The sequence below is a fragment of the Hemibagrus wyckioides genome, linkage group LG15, assembly GCF_019097595.1.
Source record: "Hemibagrus wyckioides isolate EC202008001 linkage group LG15, SWU_Hwy_1.0, whole genome shotgun sequence".
Lineage (NCBI taxonomy): Eukaryota > Metazoa > Chordata > Actinopteri > Siluriformes > Bagridae > Hemibagrus > Hemibagrus wyckioides.
This window is the reverse complement of record NC_080724.1, coordinates 4040166-4066716: the sequence shown is the minus strand read 5'-3', so window position 1 is coordinate 4066716 and position 26551 is coordinate 4040166. Positions and strand designations below refer to the sequence as shown.

Here is a 26551-nt window from a genome sequence, read left to right as displayed (position 1 = left end):
GACACTTGGGTGCCTCTCACCTCCCTTAAATGTGCCTGGAGTTGAGTGGCATTCATCATCCGGTTCCGCAGGGCACTGTTCAAAATGAAGCGGTCATCAATGTGGGATGTGGCCAAAGGACGTCCACTTCTATGCCTTTCTGTGACTCTTCCAGTCTCTCTGTCGCAACCTGCTGATGACACTCTGTGACACTCTAAGCTCAGTGGCCACTTCCCTCTGAGAACATCCTGTTCAATTGAATCCTGTGGTTCAATTTAACATCAAACATGAGAGTAGGGAAATATGTCATCTCAGTAACTTTGACCCAAAGCTTTCCACCTTTTTTGGATTTAGATTGAATGCATTTTTCGGACAATTGGCAGACAGGATGTTTCTGTAGACTTCGGAATTCATTCTGCTGCTGCCATCATGAGTTACAGCAACAATAAAGTTTAGTGAGTCTGCTCCAGAAGCAGCCATGTGAGCTCAAGTCATAATGCTGCCCCCACTGTGCTTGAGAGATGAACTCAAATGGTTTAAATCATGAACAGATGCTTTTTTCTCTCCTCACTTTGGCCAGGTGAGCTTGCTTTTGATTCCAGAACGTTTGTGGTTCTCATCTCTGCATTTCTTTCCAATTTCCAATCTGGCCTATTGATTCTTACTGCTGATGAGTGGTTTGCATCTTGTTCTATGGCCTTAACATTGCTGCTTTTAAAGTCTTCTTCAAACAGTGGTTTATGCTGTGTGAGGGTTGTTGGTGATGTCACTGACTGATGTTTTTGGGGTTCTTCACAGCCCTGACAATGTTTCAACCGGTAGTTTCTTTCTTTTTGAGGACAAATTGTTGTATTGGCTATGCAAACTGCTTCTTCAGTTACAGCTTTGTGGTCTTCATGTTGGTTTATTTGTTTTTAACAACAAATACAATCTTCCCAGGTAAAAAAAACAAAACAAAACAGGTCTCCATGCAGAGATATTAATTCTATGAACAGTCATTCAAACACAGCACAAGAAACATGTTCCGGTATTTCTGAAAAATAGGTTGGTTCATACAAATATGTTCTAATTTGTTGGACAAATCTAGGTGTAAATATCAGAAAACTGAAATTCTGATGTCTCTTCTCATTCGTCTGTTAATCCCACATGTTTTTAGTGAATAGCAAAAACAAAAGAAGTGCCCTTCCTGTTTCAATACTTTCTGTGGAGACATTATTTATTATATATTTACTAGAATTCATTGCTGCCTCAGTGCTCCATGTCCTTGGTTTGATCATAAGCTGAAGTTAATGTCTGTGCATGATTCCTTAATATCCGTGTAGGTTTCCTCTGGGTTCTCCAGGTTCCCCCCACCTCCCAAAAACATGCTAGTAGGTGGATTGTCTACACCAAATTGCCACTAATTTAGGGAGACTATACGTTCTTTGAAAAAGAGTCTGGCTGAGATTTGGCTTTAGATTCGTTATGATTAAGGTCTAATACTTTATTACCCCTCTCTGTAATTCCCACCTTCTAATACACCATTTGGTAGATTATAAAAGTCTAGTAGCAACTATTGGCCTCTAAACCATTAGCCTACTCAAAGCGAACACACAAAGCACTGATGTTTTTCGGCATCAAAAACAGGTGCTTGACAATGACAGCCAATGACAGCTGTCGAAACAATGCCCTAAATAAGTGGGCAAACTTGCCGAAGAATTGCACACAAAATCTTATGCTTTTGTCCCGGTTGAGATCTGTGGGAAGCAGAATGTCTGATAAGTAAAACTAACACTTATGTGTCAGCTGTAAATAAAGCTGGGGTGGTGTTAGCTCAAGTGGTTAAGTGTCTGGGTCGTTGACCGAAAGCTGGCACCGTTGGGCCCTTGAGTTAGGCCCCTAACCCACCCTGCTCCAGGGGTGCTGTATCACGGCGGTCACACCCCCCCCCCTTGTATTATTATAAATCAGCTAAAATATAATGCATTCACATACAGCCATGAACACATTCTTAACACCTACATTAGTGGAAGGTTCCAGCATGTTGTCCCCATGCCATTCAGAAACAGGGACATAAGGGTAGAGAGGCAGGGCTGTACCCAATCTCCTTGAACCATCATTGCACTTCTCGCTGTAAGAAGGTTCCGTGGATTTTGTTAATGCCAACAATCAGCTGCTTGACACCCAGGGTGTATGCAAGCAGGGCATGTTCACGGGTCTGTCCGTTCTTAGAGATACCTGCCTCAAACTCACCTACCCCTAGGTGACAAAGACAACTTACCTTAAGCCCACATTAACTCTGCAAAGCATATAATGTCAAAAGCAAAAGGTGAGATTTCATCAGCTAGGTGATTTTTTTGCAGCCAGGTAAAACAGATGACAGCTGAGCATCACAATAGTTTCAACAGTCAATAGTTCAATATAGTTTAGGTCAATAGTTTGCCCATCTGTCTTGTCTTGTTCAATAAGGTACTCTCCCTGATTCAGCCCAGAAGCACGAGTACAAAGAAGTCCAAGCGTGTATTCTCACTCCAGGCCGCTTGGGGGTCGGAAAGGCAACAAACACGCTGCTTTAGATGGAAACAAATCAAAACCAGTGTTGCCAGATTGGGCGGGTGTGGGCTGGTTTTTCATGCACCTGGCGGATTTTTATTTTTGACTATAAACGTGATATTTTATTAATCTTCTATTCAAACAAACTATATTTTTTTTTAAAGCGTAATATATTTTAATAATATGGTTCAGTTTAGCCACTCCTTAGGTTGAGGAGAGTCCTGTCCAATCAGACTTAGCCGGTTGTTGTAATCGTTGTACTCGTTAAGCCAATATCACAAAGTTATTAACTGTTATAACTGTTATTAGTTATTTTATTAGTTATCACAGTATGCCTTTTGGGCTGGTATTTATTTATTTATTTTAAATGGGCGGGTTTTAAGCTGTAGTTGTAGCTGGAAAACTTCAGTCCAATCTGGCAACCCTGATCAAAACCATGAAATCGTCTAGTAGAAGAAGAGAAACCAAGCCGCTTGAATAGAAACATGGGGGAGGCTGAAGTTGTCTCAGCAGACGAGAAACAAGTGGATTCAGAATCCTGTGCTGCTGATGAGTCAGTGGTATGGAGTCAAGAGGTGGAAGTGTGTCTCTTTCACGCGATGTTGGGTCACAAGCCAGTCGGTAAGCTACACTTCTGCTTCCATTGTGCAATCCCTCCGCAGTAGGCCTTGAAGCCTCGGTGTGGAGTGTAAACAAGCTCCAGCTCCAGTTCTCCCGATACAGACTCCACAATCAGAGTAGTCAGCGCGAGTAACCAGTGACTTCGCTTTAGTTTGATTAATGTGGCTCGTTTTGTGATTCATAAATTAGTTGATTCATTTAGATATACACTGCTAGTTAACGCTTTGCGGCTAAAATCCGATAATTAACTAGCAAACTGAACGAGTAACAAAACCAGCCTTCCCATACACCACTGTTAGCACACTACAGGTGGCTTAAAGGTAACACAATAATATGGCAAGCACACATTAATGACGTTCAGATTATGGTCTGTGAAAATATGAAAGAAGGAGACCATACAAGTAACGTGACAAAAGCACCAAGAAGAGTTCAATGCTTCCATCACTGCAGCAAAGCCTAGTCCAGATAGGATGAATACAAGTAACAGCTCTTACACAGTATTTTGTTTTGTGTCAAACGTCCACTAACATTATGACCACCTGTCTAATATTGTGTTGGTCCCCCTTTCGCTGACCCGTCGAGACATGGACTCCACTAGATCCCTGAAGGTGTGCTGTGGTACTTGGTATCAAGATGTTAGAGGCAGATCCTTTAAGTCCTGTAAGTTGAGATGTAAGGCCTCCATGGATCAGGCTTGTTTGTCACAGATGCTGGATTGGATTGAGATCTGTGGAATTTGGAGACCTAGTCAAAACCTCAAACTGGTTGTTGTTCTCATCAAACCATTCCTGAAGCATTTTTACTTTGTGGCATGGTGCGTTATCCTGCTGAAAGAGGCCACAGCCATCAGGGAATACCGTTTCCATGAAAGGGTGTACAGGGTCTGTAGCAACACTTAGGTAGGTGGTATGTGTCAAAGTAACATCCACATGGACCCAAGGTTTCCCAGCAGAACATTGCCCAAAGCATGACACTGCCTCTGCTGGCTTGCCTTCTTCCCATAGTGCATCCTGGTGCCATGTGTTCCCCAGGTAAGCGTCGCACACACAACCGGCCATCCACGTGATGTAAAAGAAAACCTGATTCATCAGACTACGCCACCTTCTTCCAGTGCTCCGTGTTACAGTTCTGATGCTCATGTGCCCATTGTTGGCGCTTTTGGTGGTGCACAGGGGTCACCTGACTGGTCTGCGGCTATGAGGCTCCATACGGAACAAACTGTGAGGCACTGTGTATTCTGACACCATTCTATCAGAACCAGCATTAACTTCTTCAGCAATTTGAGCAACAGTAGTCGGTTCACACCGGCCAGCCTTCGCTCCCCATGTGCATCAGTGAGCCTTGACCATCCATGACCCTGTCGCTGGTTCAACACTGTTCCTTCCTTGGATCACTTTTGATTGATAGATACTGAACACTGCAGACCGGGAACACCCTACAAGAGCTGCAGTTTTGGAGATGATTCAGTCGTATAGCTTCTAACACATCAACTTTGAGAACAAAATGTTCACTTGCTGCCTAATATATCCCACCCACTAACAGGTGCCATGATGAGATCATCAGTCTTATTTACTTCACCTGCTTATAATGTTATGCCTGATATGTGTAAATAGATATATTGGATATGTTGTATATCCAGTTTAGTAATAATGTTGGAGCAAATAGTATCCCTATTTGTTCCAAGGTAATTAAAGTTGGTTATTTATAAAGAACCAACTGGGAAAACATAAAGGGAGCTAAATAAAATGTTCTTTGACATCCCTGAATGATTATTAATAAGTAGGTACCTTTTATACATTTAGATTCCATATGCTTGGCTTTTCATTACAAACTACTACAGTGTTAAAATCCAATTCACAGTATTCCTCTGGGGATGATTACATGCAGAAAGTAATCTAATAATTGTAATAATGTAATAAACATTATGATGACTGATAATTTGCTTTTATCAGTACTGAACTGTAGTGAGTCCTGACCCTAAGGCTTCTTGGTGTGTGTGTGTGGTTTTTTTTTTTGTTTGTTTTTTTTTTAATAACAGGGGTCAATCGTCATTTCCACATGATTTGCATACGTGATAAATTTAGCCAAAACATTGGAAGGCAGGTCTCATCAAAGGTCATCTGGGATCACTTGGGAACAATGTATGACATGCAGGCACTGGTGAGTCAACCTGTCTATTAAGAATCTAATACAATGTTTGGTGTGATTATTATTATTATTATTATTATTATTATTATTATTATTATTATTATTATTATTATTATTATTATTATTATTATTATTATTATTATTATTATTATTATTATTATTATTTAAAAAAAGCTTTAAACATGACAAGCTTTCATTTCTGTGCTCCACAGCATGAGTCGGAAATCCTCCCATTTCCCAACTCTGAAAAGAGCTTTGTCCTGCCTGAGGACATAATACAGGAGGTCAGAGAGGGTGAGTTGCCTTTGCCTTTTTACTTGTGATGTTTAATACATAGTTTTGATTGTAAGTCAGCAGTGTAAAATGTGAATAATTTTGAGCAAGTAATAATGAAACCACCACCACAACATGAAAGGATGGAGCTTAGTGAGCTGAAATGTTGTACTAACCCCAACAAGGATTCATAGTTTACATGAAAGTTGTACCTTTTAGGATCTGATGTCTGAGCTATTCGCTGTGTGTTATGTGTTTCTAAATTGCTACAGGGAAAGTAGGTTCAGAGGATGATGTAAAGGAAGAGTTTAAAGAAGAGAGGGATCTCTCAGCCACCCATGAAGAAGGTTCCCACACCCTCAGTCTCTTTTTGTCTCTTTTTACTTTGTCCTGCTGCCTTTGCCGTTCTCTAGCGCCTCTCTCGCTGTCTCTCTCTCTCTCGCTCTCTCTCTCTTTGTGCATGCCTCGGCTTACTTTGGTGATTTTTTCCCCGTTTTTAATGTCTGGTTTGCCATATGGCTGTTCCAACATGACTGCACACCAGTGCACAAAGCAAGGTCCATAAAGACATGGATGAGTGAGTCCTGGCCTCAACCTGATAGAACACCTTTGGGATGAATTAGAGTGGAGACTGTGAGCCAGACCTTCTCGTCCAAAATCAGTGCCTGACCTCACAAATGCACTTCTAGAGGAATGGTCAAAAATTCCCATAAACACACTCCTAAACCTTGTGGAAAGCCTTCCCAGAAGAGTTGAAGCTGTTACAGCTGCAAAGGGTGGGCCAACTCCATATTACATTCATGTGCATGTAAAAGCAGACGTCCCAGTTTTGGCCTTGTTCGCAGACTCCACTCTAATTCATCCCAAAGGTGTTCTCTCAGGTTGGGGTCAGGACTCTGTTCAGGCCAGTCAAGTTCCTCCACACCAAACTCGCTCATCCATGTCTTTATGGACCTTGCTTTGTGCACTGGTGCAGTCATGTTGGAACAGGAAGGAGTCATCTCCAAACTGTTCCCACAAAGTTAGGAGCATGAAATTGTCCAAAATGTCTTGGTATGCTGAAGCATTAAAAGTTCCTTTCACTGGAACTAAGGGGCCGAGCCCAACGCCTGAATTCAGTGATTTGGATGGGTGTCCCAAAACTTTTGAGAATATAGTGTATGTGTGGTCTGTTCTAAAAATCCAGTTACAATACATTAGGCCCATTTATATAAATATATAAAATCATACGTTCCCTCTTTCCAAAAAAGTTTCATTTCGCCTCTGTTGGTTTGTCTTTGTCCTACCAGGCAGCAACTCTTCAGTAAAGATGACCGAGCGCTCAAGCAGTGGCCGAGAGAAGGAGAAGGAGCGGGAGAGGGAGAGGGAGAAGGGGAATTCAGTTGAGTCAGGTGGTGGCTCCAAAGAGGCCGCCAGCGAGAAGCGGAAGCGAAATCGGGCCACAGAAAAAACACTGAGCACCGGAAACCCATCCAGCCCTGGCGGAGCCAAACGCCGCAGAACATAGTGATGGTCAGCAGGAGACATTCGGAGGATCTAACTCTTATGGACTTGAGAGGCTTACATTAGTAGGCTTATGTTAGGCCAACCACGGTCTAGGCTATGATGAAAGTGATGTGTTGTGAGGCACTGTTTCTGTGTGAATGGATGGTTCTCTGTTTGAGCTTTTTCAGAAGCTTGGTGTATGAGGGAACACACAAGTGCGCACACATACCACAGCCTCCTGAAGACTAATCAGGACTCCAATAGAAAGTATAAGTAATGGTTTGAGAAGATCTTAAAAGCTTCCAGGTTGTGGATCATAGTACAGGCAAATGTTCCTTACCTTATTTTTTTTTCCCTGGAAAGTAAGTTTTAGGTAGTTGTTCATATCCCATTTTGTACAAGTGACCTCATGGAGTAATGTCTGTACCTGAACATGTTTGTTAGCATTTTTTTGAAAATATCTGTGACTGCCATGATGGTCAGTTAGGGATAGGGTGCTTAGTACTTAGTTCTTAGTACAGCTTGCTTAGTGATTACAAAACAGTTCTTCTTTAAAATACTTCTGTCATGACTTGCTTTGGATTTTCAGACTACATGGCGTGTGTAACCTGAGATGGACTCGAATCAAGTTCCTCCATATCTGTTAGGTGTTTGTGATTTTTTTTTTTTTTTTTTTTAACACCCATCCTAATTAAATTTACATTTTAAACAAACAAACAAAAAAAAAAAATGTGAGCAAGCCTTAAATCAGGCTTGATGTTGCTTTGTTGTTTCTTTTATATAAGAATAAATGCCAGCCTGTGCTGGGTAATCCTTAGAATATTTTGTATATTCTTTTGTGCTTCAGAAAATATAAAGAATACAAAACTAAATTAGAGTTTTATCTTGTCAAAGATGACAAATGCTGATGCTGGTCTCAACGGTGCATACCAGGCCTACTTAGGGGGGAAAAAGTGATTCATCAAATTTTAAAACTGAAGAGATTTGGGTCATCATGCTGAGTCACTGAGGTTGTGTGTGGTGTTTTTCTCCCATCTCTAGCTTCTTACTTTGTCCTGCTGCCTTTGCAGTTCTCTAGCATCTCTCTCTCTCTCTCTCTCTCTCTCTCTCTCTCTCTCTCACACACACTTTCCCTCTCTCTCTCCCAACCTCCCTCTTCCCTTAAAGTGCTGCATTGCGTTCATTGGCACAGACAGAGCTTGCCAGTCCCAGTGTTCTTGAGTGTACAGAACCAGCACACACACAGCTGCCTGTGTCCAGCTGCGGGTAAGTGACCAAAGGAAACTGCCTCGGACTATTTAAACATGCTTCTGATGTAGAATTCATAGATCATTTTAGTTTTCGATGCGTATTATCAGGTTCATCTTTATGACTAAGATTATTGATAATACATGGGTATTGTGTATGAGAGCGGGGCATGTTTATAAACTCATTTTAAAAAGGTCTTATTGTCTATCAGGTGCACTGCAGGGAAACTGTGGGTGGACCATTTCTATCTTCTTTACATCTGTGATTCCTTCGTTATGGGGAAGGAGAAGATCCATATTAATATAGTTGTGATTGGTCATGTCGATTCTGGGAAGTCCACCACCACTGGCCACCTCATTTATAAGTGTGGGGGCATTGACAAGAGAACCATCGAGAAATTTGAGAAGGAGGCTGCAGAGGTAAGACTAAAATTGAGGTTAACTCTTTTAACAGAGTCCGTGTTTTCTCAAGGGGTTCGAAAAAGAGCATTAAAAGGCTAAATTGGTTGAATCCTTGGACTGAGTGAAACGAGAATAAAGATTTCTGAGAGCTGGTTATCATTATTTGTAGCATGAGCTTTAAGGCACTTTTGTGATTATGGAGGAAAATGGACAAAGGGCTAATGACATGGCATTTCCTGATACAGTACATTTATCAGCACATGTACCTAGCTTATTACAATGCACACACTTTTATTTACTGCAAAAATATTGGTGGCTATTGTTAAGGTTATAGATAGCTTTCAGATTTTTATTTAAATATTCAGTAGAGTTTTTCGTTTTCTTTTAAGAAAATATGCTCATAGTGTATACCGCATCAGTATTCTGTTTCTCTTATATAATAGCTTTTTAGTGAAAGATATACGTTTGTTGTTTAAAGATGATGTCTCCTCTATTGCTCAGATGGGGAAAGGTTCATTTAAATATGCTTGGGTTCTGGACAAGCTGAAGGCAGAGCGAGAGAGAGGCATCACAATAGACATCTCCCTGTGGAAGTTTGAAACCTCTAAATACTACATCACCATCATCGATGCTCCAGGACACAGAGATTTCATCAAGAACATGATTACAGGGACTTCCCAGGTGAAGACGTGTGGATAAATATTGAATGTTCTGCAAGACAAAGTTGAGCCTTTGACATTGTTGTATTGTCACTGAATAGTCTCGATTGGAAACGAACAAAAATAATGTATAGTTTGGAATAACTAAATCGGTCCATATTTCATTTTTGTGTATTTCCTGTAAATCTTAAATTGTTTGAAATGAATGAGTTTGACTTTCCTTGTACAGGATATGCAAATTTTTAGTACTTAATTAAATACAAAATAAGACAAAATAACCCTAGAATGCAATGGACATGATGAAGAAATAGCAATAATTTGCCTGATATCTGAAGGATATTTGATTTACATCATTCAGGTGAATCTGTCTGCCATGCAAAGGTTGAAGATGAAAGATATAGAAAAGCTTTATACATAATTAAGCTCTAATGGTGGTTTAGTCCTGATCTATGAAGCTACTTATGCTTACTCAGCGATGGCATCGATAGACAATGCAGAGAAAGAGATACTACTACGTGTGGTAGAGATGGTGCCATCGCTGTGGCATTGCTTATGCTTTTTCTCTACCTCCAGGCAGATTGTGCTGTTCTAATTGTGGCAGCTGGGGTAGGTGAGTTCGAGGCAGGTATCTCTAAGAACGGACAGACCCGTGAACATGCCCTGCTTGCATACACCTTGGGTGTCAAGCAGCTGATTGTTGCCGTCAACAAAATGGATTCCACGGAACCTTCTTACAGCGAGAAGCGCTATGATGAGATTGTTAAAGAGGTCAGTGCTTACATCAAGAAGATTGGGTACAGCCCTGCCTCTGTACCCTTTGTCCCTATTTCTGGATGGCATGGGGACAACATGCTGGAACCTTCCACTAATGTAAGTTTTAAGAATGTGGTCATGGCTGCATGCATTATATTTTAGCTGATTTATTATACAGGGGTACAAAATGTGAATATGTAAACCCTTGTACTCTCCAGATGACATGGTTTAAAGGCTGGAAACTTGAGAGGAAGGAACAGCATGCCAGTGGAATCACTCTGCTTGAGGCCTTGGACACGATTATGCCTCCCTCACGTCCCACTGACAAGCCTTTACGTCTTCCACTGCAGGATGTTTACAAAATTGGAGGTCTGCATCCGGTTTTGATATACTGTATATGGTGTTGTCTTTATTTGTCACATATACATTACTGCACTGTGAAATTCTTTCTTTGCATATCCCATCCTTGGGGATTGGGGTCAGAGCGCAGGGTCAGCCATGATGCAGCACCCCTGGAGCAGGGTGGGTTGGGGGTCTTGCTCAAGGGCTCAATGGTGGCAAATTGGCCGTGCTTTTGGTCAACGACCCAGAGCCTTAACCATTTCAGCTACCACACTAGACATAATTATGCTCTAATTTGTGCTTTGAATCCTAACTTCAACAATTTTCTCATTTCAGGGAGGTTTTCTTTGCCACTGTTGCTTCTGACTCGGTCATTAGGATCTAATTTAAATGAAAAACTTTATCATTTATATTCTAAATTCATATATTTCTGAATAGATGCTTTGTGGTAATGTCCTCTGCTAAAGAAATAATTTTGAACTGAATTGAACAATTTTGCAAAAATATCTGGACACAGATGAGCAAAGGTGATAATGAAATAAAATAAACAAAATCATTTTTTGACACTTTTGTATTAACCAACTAATTACAAAATGGAAAATGTAACGTTGTCGAATACCTAGCCATAGCTTGTACGCTTGAAATAATTGAAATATAGAAGAAATATCTGGCTATTAGTTGAATCACATTTTAGTGTTTGCACAGCAACTCCCAAACCCTGTGTATTTTTAGATTTCATAGTAAATATAGAGTATTTTTGTATATGGCTTAAGAGTGGCCTGTGTGGTGGCAAGTCTGCACTCTGACTTGAAATAATTAACAAACTACACACGGACACAATGGTGCAAGTTAAAGCAAAGAGATAAGAAAGGAATTTTTATTTTGCCGCAGCAAAAGGCATCTCAAACACAGTGCAATAAAATTACACAGCGGAGAGGCAAAGCCCTTTTTCACGGGTCCCCCTTATATAGAACTTTTAGGTGCATCCTAAACCAAATGTATACGTGACCAACAGCACGAAACTCTTGTAGAATGGTACATCTCACTTCCATAAAAGGAGCTATAGCATATAGAAAGACAAGATATACGATGTTCTTGCATTCCACGAGTAGAGTCGCTCCTGGTACTGACAGCCACCTGGTTAACATCTTCCTTGCCACACACACACACACCAAAGTTCCTAAAGGGTTACTTATTCATCTATGTTACTTGTTAAAATTTCCACTACACCTGCATATACTGTACTTAGGAATATCTTTGAGATATCCGAGTTTGATTTTATAACAAATCCAGTGCTTTTATTGTGCTTGTACAAGGGAGTTAAAAATGCCTCAAAGACTCAAGAGCATTTGCTTGATGTCTATCTCACTGCATCCTTCCCTAGGCATCGGGACAGTACCAGTGGGCAGAGTGGAGACTGGCATCCTGCGTCCAGGCATGGTTGTGACCTTTGCTCCTGTCAATATCACCACAGAAGTGAAGTCTGTGGAAATGCACCATGAGTCGCTGAGTGAAGCGGTACCTGGTGATAATGTAGGATTCAATGTGAAGAATGTGTCGGTGAAGGACATTCGCAGGGGGAATGTGTGTGGGGATAGCCGGTCAGATCCACCTCAGGAAGCTTCAGGCTTTACAGCACAGGTCAGATAAACTGGAAATAGAAAAGTCAACTAATTTTAATCAGCTGCAACAATCTAGTCTCAGAATTGTTTCGCATGTACTATAGTTCAATTATTAGGACATGCAATACACTAACGGTTGTGCTACACACTTGCTGCTTCTAGTGACCACTGTTTTTTAATTTCTGTTTTTGTACCATTGTTCCTCTCTCTGTCTCTTCTTTTTTATTTATTAGGTTATCATTCTAAATCATCCAGGGCAGATCAGTGCAGGATACTCCCCCGTCCTCGACTGTCACACGGCTCACATCGCCTGCAAGTTTGCTGAGTTGAGGGAGAAGATTGACCGTCGCTCAGGGAAGAAGCTGGAGGACAACCCCAAGTCGCTGAAGTCTGGAGATGCTGCCATTGTGGACATGATTCCAGGGAAACCCATGTGTGTGGAGAGTTTTTCTCAGTACCCTCCTTTGGGTGAGTGAATACTTTTATAGCATTCACCAACATTCATTTTAGCATCAACAACATTCGTTTTAGATTACAAATTCATCATTATTATTATTTTAAACCTTACTGACTGCGGATTTGACACAAGCATGGCATTACTCATCTGATCATCTCATCACTGATCTAATTGGCCAGCCAGTCTTGGTTAAAACGGTCTAATCTGGTTCACCATGCAATAAATAATACCAAAAACAAAATTGTAGTCACCTCCCACTTTAATAGGAACACCTGCTCATTTCTACAGTTATCTAATCAGCCAGTCATGTTGAAGCGGCACAATGCATAAAATGTTCACATCAAACATCATAATGAAGGAAATATCTGATCCCTGTGACTTTAGCTGTGGCACGGTTGTTGGTGCCAGTTGGTCTGGTTTGAGTATTTCAGATATCCTGGGATTTTCACATGAAACAGTCTCTAGAGTTTCGACCGAATAGTGACAGTTCTGTGGTTGGAAACACCTTGCTGATGAGATGGGTCCAATTTAAGCTGCCAGGATGGATATAGTATCTCAAATAATCACTCTTTACCACAGTGATGAGCAGAAAGGCATCCGGAAAAGTGAGCCTGTACCCGTGATAGCCTCAGATTCCTGTTCTTGGCTGACAGGAGTGGAACCCAATGTGGTCCTCTGCTGTTGTAGGATGGATTTCCTGCAAGGTTTTTTTGTGTGTTCTGAATGGCTTTTCTGCTCACCATGCTTGTAAAGACGTTTAACTCCGTTATATGAGTGTGTGTGTATATATATATATAGCTCTTTCCTGGCAGCTCAAACCAATCTGGCTATTTTAGGAAATAAAATTGATCTTGATTGATCATTGATCTCCTTCATCAGCAAGGTGTTTCTGCCTGCAGATCCTCCACACGTAGGACATTTTTAGTTTTTTTGCACCATTCTGTGTAAGCACTAGAGATTGTCGTGGGTGAAATTCCCAGGAGATTAGCAGTTTCTGAAATGCTCAACACATCCCATCTGGCACCAATGCCACAGTTAAAGTCACAGAGATCACACGTTTTCCCTATTCCGATGTTTAATGTGAACGGTAACTGAAGCTCTTGACCTGCTTGGTTGTGTGCATTTTGATGCCGTAACTTGATTAACTGCATAAGTGAGCAGGTGGTCATCTCAAGGACTCCTATTAAAGTGGGTGGTAAGTGTCTATATATTTCTTTATTACAAAAACATATCAAGCATGTTTCTTGATCTTCTCTCAGAGGTGAAACTACAGATGGATAAATGTTCCAGTATTATATTTTCTGAGTATAATGTTTATGTCTGGGTCTATTTACAGGACGCTTTGCAGTGCGAGATATGAGACAAACCGTCGCGGTTGGGGTCATCAAGAATGTAGAAAAGAAAATTGGTGGGAGCGGCAAAATCACCAAATCAGCCCAAAAAGCTCAGAAAGCAGGCAAATGAATGCTGTTGCCCTTGTAGCCCCTGATCTCTGCTCCCATGCAGCAGCAGCCCCCATATTATATCTGGGCATGCACATCTGGCCTATTGCACTTCAGTCCCATTCTACATTACTGACTGGATGATAATCATCTGAATGTGAATGACAGAAAATAGTTATTGAATGTTTGACATGGCTTTGTTGTAATTTAAGCTCTCAAACGTAAAAGTCTATATAACTTACTACTATATAATATGTATTATAATACGGATGATATGTATTATGTAAATGTGTATAATATTCATACATAGTAGAAAGTTTCCATTTGAGGTTTGTGGTGCAGAGAGAGAGGTGATCATGAGTGTGAAAATGAGTGACTTGTGGATTTATACAAAACTGTGGATGACCCTTAGCTTTGGAGAAATAAACAAAAAAGGTTGTTTGACATTTTATATTGGTTATACCCCTATCATTTAAAAGGACGGTCATGTTATAACATAATTTATTTGTACTGCACGAGGAGAAAGCCGTAACTTTTAGGATTAGATGAATAATACATAGTCAGCTATTAGAGTATAAGTGCACCATATCCAGAGGCTATCTACTTTTTCTTTTAATGAAATGTACTCTTAAATAGCTTAATTTCAAGAAACCTTTTGAACACGCACTTCATGCATTAATAACACTTTTCTCTACAGCCACTCTGAATTCAGCAGGTTTCTAAATTAACAACACTACCTAGAAATATGTAAAGCCACAAATTCCCCTGACAGTGAAGGACAGAAGCTGATGCTCTGTTTAATCTAATGTTCACTTTTTTTTTGGAAATGATCCCCTGCTCCAATCAAAGAAGGCTCAGTAATAGCCAGATAAGCCTTTAGTCACATACAGCTGGTTCTTCTAATAGCCTGTCGATGGTTCACAGACTTTTCTAAAGCAAATGAATGTCAGTAAACCACTGATTAGTGGATAAAAACCCTGGTTAAAATTAAGAACACATGTCTGCAGAGTCAAGTGGGTTTGGAACGCTTTCAAGAAAAAGAGACTCAAATGGATTTCACTGCAAGGGATTAATGGGTGCTATTTTGACCACATGAACTTTCTCTGAGAGTCAGCTACAGACTAAAAAGAGCATAGCAACGATTTCCATGGTTCAACAATTCAATATTGATGTGTATAACGCTTTAACAATGGATATTGTTTCAAAGCAGCTTTACGGGAAAATTACAATTCAAAATAAAAATGACAAAGCTTCAAATTTAGCTTCATATTTATCCCCAATGAGCAAAACAGAGGCAACTGTGGTGAGGGAAATACTCCCTGAGATGAACCTTGAGAGGAACCAGAACCCAAAAAGGAACCAAACCTCATCTGAGTGATACAAGAGAGTGTGATTAAATAATGTCCTTTCTGCAAGTGGATATAGTCAGTGGAATTGTTTGAGCAATTGGCGTAATTTCTGAATTCATTATAGATTTAACATAAAATGCAGAATCCATCAAATGTTCAATGATGGAGACCTGAGTGTGAAACCTGACTGCAGTGATAGCAGTTAAAAGACACCGCCATGGTGTATCTCCAGAATGTCCTCATGGACAGAAGTGAGCACCTCCAAGCAATGAGACTCCAACCAGAAGTAAGGCATCAGGATGGATCAGGCAGCTCCAAAGAGAAGAAGCAGCCAAGGAACAACAAACTTTATAGAGTTAGTTAGATATCCATAAAATGATACACTATATTGCCAAACGTTTTGGGACGTCTGTCTTTACATGCAAATGAATGTAATATGGAGTTGTCTCACCCTTCGCAGCTATAACAGCTTCAACTCTTCTGGGAAGGCTTTCCACAAGGTTTAGGAGTGTGTTTATGGGGATTTTTGGACCTTCCTCTAGAAGCGCATGCATGAGGTCAGGCACTGATGATGGACGAGAAGGTCTGGTTCGCAGTCTCCGCTCTAATTCATTTTTTTTCAAAACCTTCTTTAATATCACCATAGCCTCCTAAGTTTTTGTCTTGTCCTTTTTGTAAATTTCTGTTTTGTAGCGATTTCACTGTGGAGTCCAATTTTCTTCACTTGATGCTGACCTTCACTGTGTTCCATGCCACGTCTAATGTTCTGGAAATTGTTGTGTACCTCTCTCTGGATCAATAGCTTTCAACATTGAGATGTATATGCTTTTAAACTTTGAAGATATCAAGAAACACTACACTGATGATAGTGGTGCACTAATTACTTTGAAACATGAGCTTAGATGCGATTGCTTAATTTACCATTAAGTAAATGGGATTGCTTAAAAATACTATGTTATAATGTGACACAGTCGCATGCCCCATTATAATATGGTATAATCACAAACTAATGAACAGCTAACCTTAACTACTTATGAATTCATGCATGAATAACCACCAGCTTAGGGACATGTTTGTTACCTAATGTATTGATTAATATGTAGGGGTAAACTCAATCAATCATGCTCAATCAAGAAAGAATATGAATGTGCACAAACATTGCGCAGGGCAGTGGATCAAAACAAGAGCAAGAGCATAAGAGAGAAATGGATGACTGTTCATAACATTTTTAGACTGAGAGACCTGATAACCAGTAAGGCATCTAAGACCTAAAAGCCAGAACATCATTTTATAGAACACTGGTTTTAAATGTTAATAAACAATAATGTCTGCTAAATGAATAAATGTCACTATGTTCATTTCACTCCTGTGAGTAAAGGAGCAGAGCCTTCCTGCAGTGAGATTGGAAGACAAATAGATGGAGAATGTCACAAAACGGGTTGAGATGAAATTGCTGGAGTTTATTATTAGTTTCTATGTTCAATAAGGAGAATTAGTTTCAATCATGAAAGTAATCCAGCATGGTGCAGTGATGTTTGCATACACAGCTGCATATGGCAGGTTATATGAACAATCTGTAATGTTGCATGTTTTATTCATATTCTTTCTTATAAAGCATTTAGAGTGTGCTGTCATGTACAGTTACCATTACATAAAGTGTTACTTAAATTAAACATGTTTATAACATCCATTGTATATGAACTTAAAGTTATTAATAAAGCTACATGCCCTTCCATCCATTTTCTATACCACTTATCCTACTCAGAGTTGCAGGGAGCCCAGAGTCTATCCTAGGGCACTCAGGGTACAAGGTGGTGGAAACCCTTGACAGAGAACCAGCCCATAATAGGGCACACACACACACACACACACACACACTGGACAATTCAGAGATACCAATCAGCTTACAACATGTGTCCTTGGACTTGTATATGTTTAGTTTTATATATATGTATATATATATATATATATATATATACGTATATATATACATATACATATATATGTATATATATATATATATATATATATACGTATATATATACATATACATATATATAAAACTAAACATATACAAGTCCAAGGACACATGTTGTAAGCTGATTGGTTTCTCTGAATTATCCAGTATATATATATATATATACTGATCAGGCGTAACATTATGACCACAGACAGGTTAAGTTAATAAAACTGATAATTTCCTCATCATGGCACCTGTTAGTGGGTGGAATATATTAAGTAGCAAGTGAATATTTTGTCCTCAAAGTTGATGTGTTAGAAGCAGGAAAAATGGACAAGCGTAAGGATTTGAGCGAGTTTGATGAAGGGCCAAATTGTGATGGCTAGACCACTGGATCAGAGCATCTCCAAAACTGCAGCTCTTGTGGGGTGTTCCCGGTCTGCAGTGGTCAGTATCTATCAAAAGTTTAGGAAGGAACAGTGGTGAACCGGCGACAGGGTCATGGGCGGCCAAGCCTCATTGATGCACGTGGTGAGCGAAGGCTGGCCCGTGTGATCCGATCCAGCAGACGAGCTACTGTTGCTCAAATTGCTGAAGAAGTTAATGCTGGTTCTGATAGAAAGGTGTCAGAATACACAGTGCAGGACGGGTCAAGGATGTCTTGGCAGGAAAAGGGAGACCAACACAATATTAGGAAGGTGAATGAAATGAAATCAAAGCAAGAGCAAGAGCAATCAAAACAATACAAGACGTGTAATGCATAATCCGCCACACAAACCGAATTCCTCAGCACGGCCACTAGGGGACAGTGTTGCATCTAGAATGTTGACCCAGGACACCAGATCAGATCAGATTTTCAGTAGGGTACAAATTCGAGTCAGAGATTGCGAAACATTATCTGTCAATCATCTTAGGTAACTTGGATGGGGCCATTATCATGTTGAAAAACCAATCTATGGCAAAAACCTGCAGTTCACATCGAAATTATTATTAATATGATTCTTCTTCATCTTCTTCATCTTTGTCTACTCCTACATCTTCTTCTTCATCGTCTACTTCTTCATCTTCTTCGTCGTCTTCTTTGTCATCATCTTCTTCTTTTTTTGTCTTCTACTTCTTCAGCAAAATCTGTTGTATTCACAAAGCTGTAATAAAATAACTTATGGGCATTAGTATTTTATAAAAACGCATGCATTGTGTAAACTATTGCTGGTCTATTGCTGAATGTCATTCCCCCCTGCACTGTAATGTATTATAATTTATTTTATCTGTTTATGACACTACAAGATCTGATTATGGTTATTATGTGTGCTTTCATAACTTTTTCATATAAATGTCCTTTGTACTAAGTAACATTTCTATGTGTAACCAATAAACCGGAAACCTCTAACATTACATTAATATCAAGGATCTAATTATAACTCTGCACTTCCTATGCGTTTAAATCTGGTGATTGGGAAGGTGATGAGAGATGCTGGATTCCATCAAACTACACTCATCATTATAGCAGTATGTGTGATGATGTTCCTATATAAAGAAAATGGGAATTTCATCATGAAACAATGTTTGCACCTTGAAGTATTCTTCCTCCTGTGAAGTGTCTGTTATATTCACTGGCTGTTTTATTACCATGCAAATGAATCATTGTACCTAATGATTTGTCTACCTCTATCGTCATGGAAACCTGGGTGTATCTAACAGCTGGCAGAAGGTTAAAGGTATCCTCAGGCTTAACAGAAAACTGTCCAGATGTAGAAAATATGGTGAAAGATCTGACTCCGTCAATATTGCTGTTTTCATTACTCAGAGTTACAGAATCTATGCGTCTTACACCAAGTTCTGCATATTTATGCACTGTTTTTTGACAATTAAGCTTCCAAAATACCAGCACTACCCTGTTTTTTGAAGCTTACAATGAGTTTTAGTGGTCCTCAGTCAATTTAGCAGCTATCCTGTCATTGTCTTTCGAAGCACAAAGTCAGTAACCTTTCACTTGCAACCACTGTTACATTTTACTGATGCCATTTCTCCATGTTTGGCATACACTGGCATCGCTTTGCCCATAAACAATGTTACATTTTTGTACATGTACAAGGGCAGACTAAAAAATTCCCAGTATATACGACAATGCCTCTGTACACACTGCATTGTCAAGCAACAGGTTTTTAACCAGAAACATCGTGGTTATCACTTTATATCCCTCAAACCTGCAAGATCTCGCTCCTTGAGACTTCTTTTCGTTATTGAGATCAAAAATGAGTGGTAAGGATTCAGCCCCGTGGAAGAAATCTAGAAAAACACAGGAGGCGGTACACCACATGACAAAAGATGACAAAACCAAGCATTACATCACACTGAGAGTACTTAGAAGGGGATTGCTTTAAAATACTATACATTTTTAATGGGGTCCCCCCCTTGTAATCATAGATTACCACTGGATGTTAATCCAATATGATTTTTACTTCTACATGCTTCGACAGTTTGAACTCTATAGCATCTAGTCTATGGCTAAAGGCTGAAATCTCCATGTGCTGTTTGTAGGCATAGACTGCAAAATATAACATGTATATTGTACTCTGTATTGTTTTTCGATGACTAAATTATGGCTCAAGCAAAAAAAAGTAAAGGTGTCATGCGCATTCAATAACAAGGGAATAAACTGAAGGCGGTGCCACACTGCATACTGTGCCTGGTGTAAAATAGGCTTATGGGCTTACCACGTCTGGCATAAAATGAGCTTAACTTTACAAATCAAACTCTTTTCAAGCGCAGGGATTAGCACAAATTCTAATTGCTTATTTCGCTTGCAATAATGCACAGCACAAAGGACTGACTGTCATAAAATAAACTGATAAATAAAAAAAAAGATTAGCTGAACATAGGCCGTCCATTTCCTGTGGTTGTTTTGGAGTAATCATGATTAACATTCTAGGCTTCTGCTAATTTCTCATCTGGTGAGTGTGTGTGTGTGTGTGTGTGTGATTTGATATCAATGGTGAATTAATGTATAAACAGAAGGAGCCGCAGCTTGCTTTGACAGCATGCTTGAATACAAATTGAATGAATCTTTTACAAATAAACTGTTTGTAACTAGAGCTCTTTTTCCTGCTTTGTGATGCTCCTGAATTCAATTCAATTTATTTGTATAGCGCTTTTAACAACGGACATTGTCTCAAAGCAGCTTTACAGAAGTATAGGAACATAGAAAAAAGTTTTAAGTTACTATTTATCTCTAACATTTATCCCTAATGAGCAAGCTTGACGTGACGGTGGTGAGGAAAAAACTACCTGAGATGATATGAGGAAGAAACCTTGAGAGGAACCAGGCTTAGAAAAGAACCTCATCCTCATTTGGGTGACACTGGATCACAGTAAATAATGAAAATGGAAATAATGTCCTTTATATTTACGAAGAATTGAATGTTTTACATAACCTAATATGATAAAGGTAAGCAATTAGTCAAAAAATATCTGACAGAAAAGAGCAAATGATTTGTGATTTCCAGTCCCACAGCTGTGCATCCAATTCCTAAATACCTTCAACCTCAACAAAACTGTATTAGTATGTCTGATGGCCAATACTGTTGTTTAAAATTAATGTTGGTTAGATGTTCCTTCAATAGTTTATAATAGCATTTACCATAATTTTGCCAATAATTCTGTAATTTTGTCATTTCCGTCTTCTGGCTCCTTCACAATCAAAGAGTGAAGGTTATGAAATCTCAGACATTTGTGCATTTCAAATAGTTTGTGCTGCATTGTAAAAGAAGAAAATGGATTTCTTTAAACTGAGCTCTAAAAGATTTTCAGCCTTTTTAAGGTTGTTAATGGCAGTTGGCATTTTCCTCTTGGGTAAATGGTGCTTCAAACCTTTTTAAAAGCAAAGAGGAATAATTGTGCTGGGAAAACCGATGAATAAATAAAATGGCCATGTCTGCAATGCATGGAATGCAAAGGTTCTGAAATTTCCTCTTAAAACTAGTTGTAGAAGATTACATAGAATGCTTTTGTTAAATATAATCATATATTCACGCTAATCATAGGTGAATAAAATACGGCTGGATTGATGTCAACTGATTAACTTCACCTTGGTATCATAGTATGAGCCAATAGATGTGCACCAAAAATGCATATAAAACCAACCAGTCCTCTTCTTCTTCTTCTTCTTCTTCTTCTTCTTCTTTTAACAGTACTGTGAAAAAGTTTTAGGCAGGTGTGAAAAATGCTGCATTAAGTTACCTTGGCTGACCACTGTGTCTACGCTCCTCAACATGCCCGTTTCTTCGTGCTTCTTCAAAACAGCTCGAACAGAACATCTTGTAACGCTTTGAAATCTTTGCCTGGGGGAGACCTTGCTGATGCAGTAGAACTACCTTGTGTCTTGTTGCTGTGCTCAGTCTTGCCATGGTGTATGACCTGTGACATGAAACTGTCTTCCACAACCTCACCTTAGTAGCAGAGTTTGGCTGTTCCTCACTTAGGTATAAGCTCCTACACAGTTTCAGTTAATGACTGTGTTTCAACCTACATATGACCTTGATGGTCATTAGCACCTGCTTGGCATAATTGGTTAATCATACACCTGAATCTGATACTACAAAATCCCTGATTTGAAGCCAAAGAGTAGTCACATCAAATAATGATCTTTGCTCACTGTGCATTTTGTAAATGGATAAAAATGTACAATTAATATACTAAATGTACAATTAATATAATACTAATAATCTATATAACCTTTTCACAGTACTGTATAATGTCTCTCACATTCAGTAACTGCTTATTTCATTCTAATTCCACTACAGCTTCTACTCATTTACTAAAGGTTGTTTAATTTAGCCAGTTAATGACATTGTCGGAATTGTTCCCTCTTCAATTGCAAACTCCACTGGAGACAAATAGAAACACTACCTGAGATGGATCTAAGATAAAAGAAGAATAAAGATTAGATTTGTGTTTGTCGTGAATTGGCAAGGATAAGAAAACGGTTTGGCTTGAGATGGTAGCGGTGACTAATGTTTCATATCCCATCGTGTTGCCCACTGCAGACTGCAAGACAGCATACATGATCAAAATACCCGACACGGATCACAAAATGTAGAAATCCCAAGAAGCCACAGACTTTGTAAAAGCAGCATGTATATATTGATAAATTCTATCATTTAAATAAGGATTAGTTCAATAAGGTTAAGATTTAAATCTCAGTCCAGTCAGATTTAGACACCTCTGAAGCACTCCTAAATACTTGCTCATTAATAAGTATTCATAAGTGTAGGAGTCACTTTCATGATCTCTGAGAATGTTTTTGCACTTGAGGCCAAAATGTATAATGCCAGTCGAGGTCTTTTTTGTTCAGCACCTTAGATGCAGGACTTGAATCACACTGTAGTGTGTGGGTGGCTAAAAAAAAATAAAAACAGTGTGCAGTCTTAGTGTACAATGCACAAAGGAATAACAAAAGGAAGGGTTACCATAAATTATTTCCAATAACCATAATAATATGCACAAGTTGTAAATTAGAGAAACTGATTCGAACAGACAGTTCATGAGAGACTAGGCAGGTTGTGTCAGTTGTGGGAATATGAGCCCTAGGTCATACAACCTTCTTGGTTTTTCTTTGGCTTACTGCACATGCTGACATTTACAGGATGTAATTGCTTGTGGGCTGGAAGAGGACCTTGTTGACCTGAGGAACCTTTTGTCTTTGTGCACACACCCGATCCTCAGTGGATTGGAAGTAAAAACAGCAACTCTGCTGTCCAGCTGGAGTTCAGAACATCTGACTGCCTCTTCTCAAGCAATCCTCACATTTAAGACAATCTCCAGCCAAGGAGAATGTAAAGCAGGTCAAATCATAAGCGTCTTTGTTTTCTCTGACTTTAAATAACAATCTGTGTTACGTTACTTGAACAGAGATTTCCTCAAAGCATTTTCAGTACCACACAGATACAAGGTTAAGAATGGTGTCATGATGAGGCAGAGGCAGTTAAATACACTTGCAAGAATGTTCATTAAAACAATCTACACTGGTAGACAGACAATATAGAAACAATACCATGAATGAAGGCCAGTTTGGAACCATAGAAGCAACACCAGAAATTAGCACTCAGAGATTCGGTGGACCGGCAAAACCAGGGAGGGAGTGTAAATGGTGTGATTAATATACAGAGGGTTAATGGGTAGCAGGTGCAAGTCAGTAGGAAGGTGAGTGGGAGCATTGCAAAGTATTGGGAATGGACTCTGGAGTTGTCGTGGCTGCCAGAGTGGTGTTTCAGATATAACGGGACATGACTGCACAAACCCCACTATCTCACCACTGACACTCATCTCCAGGGGTGATGTGTGATGGACATATTAGAGACAACCCTTGGATAGGGAGTGGGATGCACTGGGTAAAGGGAGCGGAATTCTTCAATGAGAGTTGAACAGATTGATTGGGTCCTGTCCTTAAGGCTTTTTCCTTCACAATGTTTCAGGTGACCCCACCCTGCCGTTAAGGGTGTAACAAGGGGTGAACTGTGAAGGTGTGTGCCTTGTATATGTGCATTTCTCCCTACATAAACACTGTTTGTGTTTGTGTTGTGTCGTTGTTAGTGGGATAGGCTAAGAACAACCCTGTAGATGGAAATGAGAAAGAAAGGGGACTTCTTATAAGTGACCTTTTCCAATAGGTCAAGCAGGTGAATACATTAGCTGAGTGGGTACTTGGGCTAGGTCTGTGGCCATGATATTTAATGCTGTACCAGAGTCTATCACCGTTGGAAAGAAGAAAAGGTAATCATGCTTGGTGATAGGTACAGGCTCAAGAATTTTTCATTTGATGAGAGAAAATGAAGAGGGTTTACCTTTGGTGTTATGCTACTGAGAAAGAGATATTTGGAATTTTTTCCACTGCATCAACAAAGACCCAATCTTCTCTCTCTTTGCCGTTATTCAGTGGACTATTGCGATGAATTGCTGCATTCAGGGAGTGAGTTGTGGAGCAATATTAAGCAATTTTGTTTTTTGACTGCATTGTATAGTTTGTCAGTGGATAAACAAGTTTTTTTTGACAAGACTAGGTAAAGTCAGTTAGATCAACTTGACCGAAAACGATCCATATATGGAAGGGAAATAATCATATAGTCAAACAGTAGAGGTGTTATGGTTTGAAATTTCCACAGTATGATAACCTAGTCTAAAAATATCACAGTATATTGGTGTTAATTGAATGTCTCAAAGATATAATTGTGGATATAGAAAGGATATGATCTTTCCAGGCATGTGCATGTGCAAGCAAAAAAAAAAAATATATTACTGATGTGACAGATTCAGGCATTACTAAATTGCCAGAGATACATCGATAATAATTACATTAGCATAAAACCCCTTACATTGTCAGCATTTATCACTCTGTCATAAAAGAGATAAAAGGAAGACTGGTGTGATGAGCTAAATAAAAAAAAAAAGGAAATGTTTCTGATTTAATTGGTATTGCGACAGAAATGCTCAGATCGTACACCATAACTATCTGTTCTCAGAGATGTACAATGCGGGACTGGCAAAACCTTGCGAAGACTGAGCATGAGGGATGAGTTATTCATAACTACGTTGATGTTTAATGCTCATAAAATAAAGAACACACAGGAATTGTTTATTCATAATAATGAACAACTTCATGGTGAGGTTGTAGGAATCCATTAAATGCTACTGCTTAATAAGCCGTTTAGTAAGTCAATATAGAAAAACTACCCTTACCCTACCCTAGTATGCAGAAATTATTAATTTAGCAAATTACAACAACATATATATATAAACCTTAAGCATTTAGGTAAAACAACTATTGAAAGGTGATCATTTGATAGTCCATCATTTGATTTGTGCATCAGACCTCTAATTTATTATTAAAGTCAAGAAGCTTTCATTGTCATTTCGATCATATATAGCTGATGCTGTAGACAGTGAAATGACACAACAATAAACTACATAAAGCATCATAACAACATCCATCCATCCATTTTCTATACCCGCTTTATTTCTAATTAGAGTCATGGGGATCTGCTGGAGCCTATCCCAGCACACATTGGGCGAAAGGGTACACCCTGAACAGGTCACCAGTCCATCACAGGGCCACACATATAGACAACCACACACACTCACACGTATGGGCATGTTAGAATTACCAATCAACCTAATGTGTATGTTAACCAGAGTACCGGGATTAAACCCACACCCTGAGGGGCAGGCACGAGAACTCCACACAAAAAAGGCCCTGCCTGTTCGAACCCAGGACTTTCTTGCTGTGAGGCAACAGTCGTAACTAGGGATGCAACAATACAGTTAACCCACGGTTCAATACGTACCACGGTTTTTAACCATGGTTTTTGGTTCGGTTCGGTTCGGATGGCTTGGCAAATTAAAGTTTTTTTTTCCATTATTGTTTGCTTAGGTGACAGGAACAGTAAGTATGTTAAGAAGAAAAAAAAAAACTGGTTTTAGTTGCGCTCTTTTTTTTCCCAATCCGCTCTGTAATGAACAGTAAGGGTGAAACAACTCTCTGTTGCCCTCGAGGTCCAACTATCTGTTACTAGAGCAAGGCTTTGCGCTTTAGCCAATTTTATCGACGTTTTGTCGATAGTGTGTAACGCGGTTCGAGCACTTTTAGTTGCCGAAAGCCCACATCACCGATCACAGAAAAAGGCTGCAAATCTATGATGTTATAATTATGTGTGGTCATGTTGGAAGTATTTCCATGTCAGTAGCTAACTCGCGTGTAACACTGCTTAAACAGTCATTTTTTTGTTTAGCATTTTTGTTTCATCAGCATCATAGTCAACAACAAATCCAAAATGTTCCCACACCACAGATTTGAAAGACGGAGCTGCTGCCTCATATTTGTCTCGCTTCACCGCTCTCCAGGGTTAGAGTGAAATCTGACACCAGCATCGCAAGCATGGTTACCGCCCCTAACTTTAGCGCTCACTGATTGGATATTTACTTGCGGGGAGGTGTGTCTGTCTCACCGCGTAGACATACAGTACAGGCAAACATAAACAGGTGGTTCAGAGAGTAATAAAACACATGGTTATTATTGTTTTTATGGAAAAACCGGAAAACCGCGGTTCACATACGCGTATTGAACCGTGGAGGTCGTACCGAAAGGTTCAATATCATATTGAATATTGTGGCATCCCTAGTCGTAACCACTAAGCCACCATGCTGTCCCAACATAACAACATATAGCCACAAAACAAAATAACACAGCGCTAAGGACAGAAAGAATTTTTCCTTGCTACATAAAGTG

General features: G+C 39.5%; 2 protein-coding genes across 3 annotated transcripts; both read left to right on the top strand.

Annotated features, from left to right (window-relative positions):
* The first annotated feature begins 2916 nt into the window (after positions 1-2916).
* On the top strand, positions 2917-7858 carry mrgbp (MRG/MORF4L binding protein). Of its 2 annotated transcripts, XM_058410128.1 has the most exons (5): positions 2919-3132; positions 5171-5292; positions 5493-5574; positions 5826-5900; positions 6843-7858. In XM_058410128.1, the coding sequence occupies exons 1-5, from the start codon at positions 2997-2999 to the stop codon at positions 7058-7060; spliced, it is 633 nt and encodes a 210-aa protein (XP_058266111.1). In that variant the 5' UTR covers positions 2919-2996; the 3' UTR covers positions 7061-7858. The 2 variants fall into 2 exon arrangements, with proteins under 2 accessions (XP_058266112.1, XP_058266111.1); XM_058410129.1 differs by lacking the exon at positions 5826-5900 and having other exon boundaries at positions 2917-3132.
* A 289-nt stretch (positions 7859-8147) lies between these two features.
* Positions 8148-14413, top strand: eef1a2 (eukaryotic translation elongation factor 1 alpha 2). The gene is made up of 8 exons (XM_058410127.1): positions 8148-8304; positions 8498-8705; positions 9189-9368; positions 9920-10216; positions 10318-10468; positions 11826-12082; positions 12297-12531; positions 13857-14413. Exons 2-8 carry the CDS (start codon positions 8562-8564, stop codon positions 13982-13984), a joined length of 1392 nt encoding a protein of 463 aa, XP_058266110.1. The 5' UTR covers positions 8148-8304; positions 8498-8561; the 3' UTR covers positions 13985-14413.
* Positions 14414-26551: the final 12138 nt, after the last annotated feature.

Bases quoted from the DNA above. Each gene is read 5' to 3' on its own strand.
- mrgbp (XM_058410128.1), top strand. From the start codon at position 2,997: ATGGGGGAGGCTGAAGTTGTCTCAGCAGACGAGAAACAAGTGGATTCA. The intron at 3,133-5,170 runs GTAAGCTACACT...TTTTAATAACAG, and splicing joins GTTGGGTCACAAGCCAGTCG to GGGTCAATCGTCATTTCCAC. The intron at 5,575-5,825 runs GTGAGTTGCCTT...AAATTGCTACAG, and splicing joins AATACAGGAGGTCAGAGAGG to GGAAAGTAGGTTCAGAGGAT.
- eef1a2 (XM_058410127.1), top strand. From the start codon at position 8,562: ATGGGGAAGGAGAAGATCCATATTAATATAGTTGTGATTGGTCATGTC. The intron at 8,706-9,188 runs GTAAGACTAAAA...TCTATTGCTCAG, and splicing joins TTGAGAAGGAGGCTGCAGAG to ATGGGGAAAGGTTCATTTAA. The intron at 10,217-10,317 runs GTAAGTTTTAAG...TGTACTCTCCAG, and splicing joins TGCTGGAACCTTCCACTAAT to ATGACATGGTTTAAAGGCTG.